General features: G+C 40.1%; 1 protein-coding gene across 1 annotated transcript in view; it reads left to right on the top strand.

Annotated features, from left to right (window-relative positions):
• The first annotated feature begins 575 nt into the window (after positions 1–575).
• CUNH14orf28 (chromosome unknown C14orf28 homolog) overlaps positions 576–7,892 on the top strand; it is an 11,129-nt gene continuing 3,812 nt past the window's right edge. The window contains exons 1-3 of the mRNA XM_017509819.2: positions 576–835; positions 3,911–4,435; positions 6,649–6,738. Coding sequence (XP_017365308.1) covers positions 3,912–4,435; positions 6,649–6,738 — 614 coding nt within the window. The 5' untranslated portion in view covers positions 576–835; position 3,911. The remainder of the gene's footprint in view (positions 836–3,910; positions 4,436–6,648; positions 6,739–7,892) is intronic.

Genomic DNA, 7,892 nt, shown 5'->3' on the forward strand with positions numbered 1-7,892 from the left:
TTACTATCTCCAAAACCCAATTTTTTCAACTTTACAATGGAATTAAAGCAATCTAATTTTTCAAAATGGGGTTAACTTCCGCTGCAAATTACAGTATATTGGCCAATAATTGAACACTAAAGCTGGCATTTAACAGGAATTTAACTGTTTGCTAAGTATATACTTAAAAGCTTTTAAAACTGTAATTTACTGAGAAAACAAAGCTTTTTTCTGGGTTAAGAATTTGAGAAAACAAGACCCAGAAGCAAACTAAAATCAAGTCCTAAAGTGGTACAAACCTCAAAAAGCTCATCAGGTTTGCCAATAAAGCTCCGCCTCCATGCAAACCCTGCCCACTTCCGGCTTCCCCACCCACCTCCTAACACTGGAACACCGCCCCTCCCTGCGAGGTCCCGCCCCCTACACCTGATCCTGGTTCCCATTGGGCGAATGTGGATGCTGTATACACACTGACACACGCACGTTAGGCTGGGGCGTCTTCGCGCCTGCGCAGCAGCGCTGTCAGGCAGCTGGAAACGGGGGGTTTGGGGGAGGGGGGCGGAGGTCATGCCGAATCTTCCTCCGTAATAAGAAGCGACGTGTCCCGCTGTCCTGGCTCCGTGGGTCCAGCGGGATTGGGCCTGGGCGCTGGAGCTGCCGGGGCTCCCACCACGGCGGGTAACATGGAGGCCGTGCCAGAGACCAGAACTCAGCCACGGGAGGCCGAGACAGCCGGCGGTGCTCGTAGATGAGGCGGCGGCGGCGGCGGCGGCGGTGGCAGCAGCCCGGGCTCTCCATGAGCAAGCGGCGGCGGCGACGGGTGCGGCGGCACCGGCGGTTTTCGGTCCCCGGGGAGGTACGAGGAGTTGGCTTCCTGGTGGACGGAGACTGGCCAGTGTGGGAACGCTCCGCGGCCCGACCCTCCAGCCCATTTGCCCGCAGTCCTGGGCACTCGGCGGGACACTGCCCTGACAGAGGCGGGGGCGCCTAGACGACTCGCGGGCCCCTGACTCGGGTACCAGTCCGCCTCAAGTGCCAGGCCTTCCGGGCGCGGCCGCCCAGGGCCAGGGTGGGCGTGGCTGGAGCGTGGGGGCTCCTCGGGGGCGCACAGCTCGCGCCCGCACAGCTCGCGCCCGCCTGGTCCCAGTCCCGAAGCCCCGCGTTGCTGGGAACGGGAGCGCGTGGCTGTTCTTTAGAGGTGTATTTCGGGCGCCGATTTGAGGGGATCTTTGGAACCCATGAGTCCTTAGGGAGTCCGGCGTTCAATGCCTTGGGCAAGTGGTGGGGTTCTCACGGCCAGCTTGGGGTACCGATTGCCTCCGTTAGAAGTCACCAAGAAAGAAAGATGTTTGCCAGAGAAATAGAGGTCAGTTTTCCAAGTTTATTCAAATTGGAGGGCCTGTTGAGTCTGGAAAATAAAGCCACTGGAATAATCCTCTAGTCCTTCCAGTACAGATCCTAGCTAAACAGCAAAGACAATTTTAAGTAAAGCTCGTTACAGCTATCTTTCCATTATTTCTCCCCACCCGACCCCCATTTTTTTTGCAATTTACTTTGGAACAAATCACCAAGTTCATGCTGAAACAAGTATCCTCTAGTTCTTCCAAATTTTCCCTCCTCCTTTTTTTCCCAGAGAAAGACTAAAGTAGGTTGCCATATATATCATTATAGTTTAATTCTCTTAGAGTGTGACTATTGCTTTACAGAGCTAGTTACACTTCATTTGGTCATGTCTAAAGATAATTTGAAGAAAATATCTTAGAGATTTATGCTTCCTTTCCAATGCAATATTTTAGGAATCTGACCTTAGGCTCTTAAATCAATCTTAAACCTTGCTACAGAGTTCTTTAAAAGTTAATGGAAATAAACCATAAAGTTATTTTCGTTTTTAAAGTATTTGAATGCCTAATCGTTTTTTGTTTTTTAATTTTTGTTAGCAAAACATGTCAGTTTCTATTAAGAAACTGAGTTTCTGTTTTCCTAGGTTACAGATTTGCCACACCCTTTTATTCCTAAGTAGTTGACTAAAATCAACGTGTTGGCCAAGTAGATATAAACATCCACACTTCATACTAAATATAGTTACTGGATATTTTAGAGTGCACAGTATCTTACTTCAAGCTGAAAACGGTGTGTTCATGTGTGTTTAATATACTGCAGAAGTGAAATTATACTCGTGTTGCAGAATGTTTTGGACTTAGTTTCTTTACACAAATAAAAGACATAGGACTGCAGCATTACTATTTTTTTAATTGCGTTTTAGGTTTTGGGGTACATGTGAAGAACATGCAAGATTGTTGCATAGGTACACACATGGCAGCGTGATTTGCTGCCTTGCTCCCCTTCACCTATATCTGGCATTTCTCCCCATGCTCTCTCTCCCCAACTCCCCACCCCCTGACTGTCCCTCCCCTATTTCCCCCCAACAGACCCCAGTGTGTGATGCTCCCCTGTGTTCTCATTGTTCAACACCTGCCTATGAGTGAGAACATGCGGTGTTTGATTTTCTGTTTTTGTGTCAGTTTGCTGAGAATGATGGTTTCCAGGTTCATCCATGTCACCCTACAAAGGACAGGAACTCATCGTTTTTGATGGCTGTATATATTCCATGGTGTATATGTGCCATGTTTTCCCTGTCCAGTCTGTCACCGATGGGCATTTGGGTTGGTTCCAGGTCTTTGCTATTGTAAACAGTGCTGCAATGAACATTCGTGCGCATGTAGGACTGCAGCATTATTAAGGGTTGAGTTCATGTTGTGTTTGGGAGGATGCAGGACTTGAAAAGATGGTCAAAACAAGACACTGATCTCAATCACTCATTTCTCTGTTTGCCTTCCTCAGATGTGTTTTTTCATAACATAACTTCTCTATAAAAGTAATGTTGGAAAACAATATGATGTTTTGAGTTTATTTGCTTGTCCCCAGTAAGGTGAAGCAATTTTTTCAATACAATTGCAAAAAGAACTCATTTCTTTCAAAAATATGTGCGCTGTGTAACATACATATAACACAACATATTTATTAAAATACTCTCCTTGGCTTTAAAAACAAAGTGCCTAGGAGTCCTCAAGGTTGGGGGAAGAGTACCAGTTTCAAAAGGGAGGATGCTTTGGTTCATTCTCAAAACATGCATACGGAATAATCAGGATATTTATCAAGTTCTGAATCAGATAGTATAGTCTCTGTAGTTAAAAATTAGAGTATAAATTGCACAATTAACAGCACAATTCTGAGTTGCAAATAAAAATCCCAAAGTGAATAGCAATATTAGCTATGCTACTATTCACTTAAGATTTCATGATTACTCCTCACGCTGTCTTTCGAAGGTAAACGTCAGAATTAGTCTTAGCCTATATAGCAACAGGAGTTCTTTTTTCTTTTTTACACAGTTTTTCTATACAACAGATAAAATATGTAGTATAGTTCATATAAAGGTTACAGAATGGCCATTATTCTGTACCCCCAATTAAGGATCCCATTATAGATTTCTTAATATGGAACCTTAATATGGAACCACCCATATTAACAAGAAAATGAAGCACACCCTGTATTTTGGAAGAAGGAGGAGGTTTACATCAGGAATATGCCTAACCAAATTCAGTTTATATTTTTAGTATGTTTATTTTCATTTAGGATTTTTTCATTACAGGGTTTTCCTCTATCACAGATAAAATCTGCGATGTAATTAATATAAAGCCTATGAAATGGCCACCTGTGTCTCAAAAAAGACTGCAATTTCCTAAATGGCCTTTCCAGAAAGCATGCATAGTGCCTGAAAAGTGGCTCATTTAAATTGTTTTGCTATGTTGAGAGGCCTAATAACCACATTTGATTTGAGTCTTTATATATATTTATTTTCATTTAAATATATTATGCTTCTAATATACAAAGTCACAAGTTTATGTGTTCTGTTTTAAACTTTAAAATGTAGGATGAAGACACTGTTTGAAGAGATCAAAGCATCAATTAAAAATAACTATAATCAAGATCGATCATTTTGGAGGCCTGTTCTTCCTTGGGGGGGTGTTTTTACTATAAAAGCTGGCCGCAAAGCAGTATCCTGTACACCACTCTATGTTGAAATAAGACTGAAAAATACCTGCACCATAGATGGATTCTTGATGTTATTATATGTCATTCTTAATGAAAATGAAAATTTCCCCAGAGAACTCTCTCTTCATTTTGGTAGAGAGTTTGTAGACTGTTTTCTTTATTTAATGGACACCTACAGTTTTACAACTGTGAAGCTACTTTGGATTTGGGACAAGATGGAAAAACAGCAATACAAATCTGAAGTTCATAAAGCTTCATTAATAATTGATTTGTTTGGGAATGAGCATGATAATTTTACAAAAAATCTTGAAAATCTCATGTCTACCATTCAAGAGAGTTACTGTTCCAACTGGCGATGCCCAACTCGAGTGCAGGAAGATCAGCAGCGCACAATTAATATAAAGTAAGTTGGTCTAACGGCTGTTTTGTCACTTTTACTTTTTTTAATGAATGTTGCTTTAGAAATGTAATTGTGTACCCCATAATGACATTTGGGCCAACAGAGGACCACATATGCCATGCTGTTTTGTAAGATACTGTATATTTATCATACCCTTCTATGTTTAGGTACACAAAGACTTACCATTTTGTTAAAATTGCCTACAATATTAAGTATAGTAACATGCTGTACAGATGTAACCTAGGAGCAATAGGCTTTAACATATAGCCTAGGAGTGTAAAAGGTTATACCATCTAGGTTTATGTAAGCACACTCAGATGTTTACACACTATGAAATCATCTAAGGATAAGTTTCTCAAAATATGTCCCCATTGGATGACAAATGACAGTATTGCCAAAGTACTTGTTAAAGTACAGAGCCTCTGTAATTACGCATGAAGCAATCATACAAATGCAAGATTCTTCTGCAGGTCTCCTGAAAACAGTGTTGCAGCCTATTACCTCCAAACATCTTAGAATTACTTTACAAAACCAACTGATAACCTTGTCAGTAGCAAAGTAATGAATTACTTCATATGAAAAATGTATTACTCTTGAGTTTACTAATGTGACTATAGATGATTGTTAGTGTCACAAATTTAACCTCTTTAAGAGCACTTAATACTGTTTTGGAATGTTTCACCCTTTGAATAGGTCTCTGTCAAAAGGGCTAGTTCCATGTGAATAAGAAAATTAAAAGTATTCTTTCTTATCATGGCCAAGACATACTTATAGACAGAAAACTAGAACTTGGCATCTCACATGTAGATGTGGATGTAAGCAGCTTTTATTTTGACTAGGAAAGGTGCAAAGACCCAGATGAGTGTTTCTGGCTTTCAAAGAAAAGGCAGATCTCCAGCTCAGTAAATGATAGGGACAGAATCCAAACTGGCAAGCCTTAGTGGAGTGTTGGGAAACATTAAAACCTCCAAGGGATGTGAGCTGGAAAGGGGATAATTGCCAGTGGAAGAAAAACAGACCCAAACACATTGTTGGCAGAAAGGTATCTGGCCCCATGGTCCAGAAAAACAGCCTGGTAGATTGTTCCCATTTGGAAATGTACATTACATACCCTAATTCGTTAAACTCACATTTCTCTGAAATATACTTTGTCTATTTTCCTGTATTGCTAATTTGAAATATCTATCAATGGGAATGACTTTCAAGTCATAGAGACAACTCAGAAGTGTTGCAATGATCACAGCTCACTGCAGCCTTGCACTCCTGAGCTCAGGTGATCCTCCTACCTCATACCTCACCGCCTCAGCCTTTCCAGTAGCTGGGACCTCAAACATATGCCACCATGCCCAGCTAACTTATTTTTTTGTTTTTTGAGACAGAGTCTCACTCCGTCTCCCAGGCTGAAGTGTAGTGATGTGTTCACGGATCACTGCAATGTCGACTTCCTGGGTTCAAGTGATCCTCCTGTCTCAGCACTCCCAAGTAGCTGGGACTAGAGGCATGCACCACCATGGCCAGCTAATTTTTGTGTTTTTTGTAGAGATGGGGTCTTGCTTTGTTGCCCAGGTCGGTCTCGAACTCCTGATTCACCTGCCTCACCTTCCCAAAGTACTGGGATTATAGGTATAAGCCACCACACCCATCCTAATACCTTAACTAGTTTCTTTTCATCTGTAAATGTTTTGAAACTATAATGAAATATTTATAATTCTATATTTTATACCATTTAATAAAATATTTTTCATCATACTGTATAACTTTTTAATTTCTGCCTACTTTTTAAACTCCTATATTTAAAACAACCTCTGAAGTAATGTAGGAAAAAAAATATTTTAACAGATCAGGTACCTGAGGCCAAGAATGATTATTGCTTACATTTAGTCAGCTGCTCTCCTGATTCTGGGTCCTAGTTCCTTCCACCAGACCAGATTGCCTCGTTTGTATCCTCTCACAAATGTTTTAGATTAACATAACAGCAACTGGCTATATCGGGATTGTTTATACAAGAATGTTTCTTTGAAAATTTCATACATTAGTGTTTATTGAGTTCAACTGATTTCTATACTGTCTGGAAGAAATTCCAAAATGTATAATAGAGGCTGTACTTGGGATAATTGGTTTTGCTAATAATGGATTGAGCTGTAAAATGTGTTATAATAATATATTAAGATGTAAAATGTTGAAGCAGCTCTTACATGCATTTCATAATTATTTAGTCCTCCTCAAGAAATTCCACATGGAAACTTGATAAGACTGGCTGTGGATGAGTTATTCTGTTCCAAGATTGAACTGTGTGAAGAGCACGGGTGAGTGTATGACAAGACGTTTAAAATGACAATATGTATGTGTTTATAAGGAAACCTGGGCAGATGTGCTCCTTGAAGTACTTTATGGATCTTATTAACAAATCTAGTTTACTGTGACATTTTATAGTGTTTTTATTATGGAGTATCACTACATAGAATATGGTACTACCACTGATTGATGAATACAAAGCAAATGCCTTTTCTTTTTTTTTCCTTACTGCTGAGTAGGTACAATAAAACCTTGGTTAACCGGAACCCAGCTAATCGGGACCCTCAGTTATCTGGATTTTTTTCTGCACTCCTCATTTAGGAGAAAGAGGTAAATGACAACTAAAAAACTTAACCTAGTAAAAAAAGAGTTCAGAGAAGCAGAGCATATTCATCCCAATGTCTTAACAATTTCTGTGAGTACATTATTGTATAATGAGAATTAATATTTAAAAGGATGATCTCATAGCTAATTACAAAAGAAGATGAAATTATGTTCTGTTAATTGTACCTATTAAGTCCAGAAAGTGAACTAATATATTGTAGCAACAAATACTGAAACAGACGGTTTTCTGGTTAATTTGGTTTCGTTAATAATGTCTGTTAACCAGAATACTGTACCCTGAGCATTCCGGTTAATCAAGATTTTATTGTATAATTGAATTTGCTATATTCTGATCCATCTACATAATACCTCAGAATATGAGGAAACTAAATTTGTTCATGCTTATAAAAGAGTCTAATGACGGGGAAGTGGGCGGGGGGGGGAAGAGGGTCTAACGACAAAAGGAAGCAATTAGAGTCATATTATTTACCATCTCTGCCATTATTGAAACCAGCATAGAGAGAGAAATATAAAGCATTCCTATCAGTTCTGTAGAGTTACACTTTCATAAACTTATATAGAAATAGCTAGCATTTCCTGGAGTTTTAATATATCATTTCTAGTATAAGGAACACAGCTTATAAACTTCCAGAGCTATTAGGTGATAGAAGGCACTAATATAGCCATACCATTACCAATACCTATAATAGATAATTTTAAGAAAATTAAAGTCAGCCGGGCGCGGTGGCTCAAGCCTGTAATCCCAGCACTTTGGGAGGCCGAGGCGGGTGGATCACGAGGTTGAGAGATCGAGACCATCCTGGTCAACATGGTGAAACCC

This window comes from Cebus imitator, unplaced genomic scaffold (genome assembly GCF_001604975.1).
Source record: "Cebus imitator isolate Cc_AM_T3 unplaced genomic scaffold, Cebus_imitator-1.0 Scaffold423, whole genome shotgun sequence".
In the NCBI taxonomy this organism is placed as follows: domain Eukaryota; kingdom Metazoa; phylum Chordata; class Mammalia; order Primates; family Cebidae; genus Cebus; species Cebus imitator.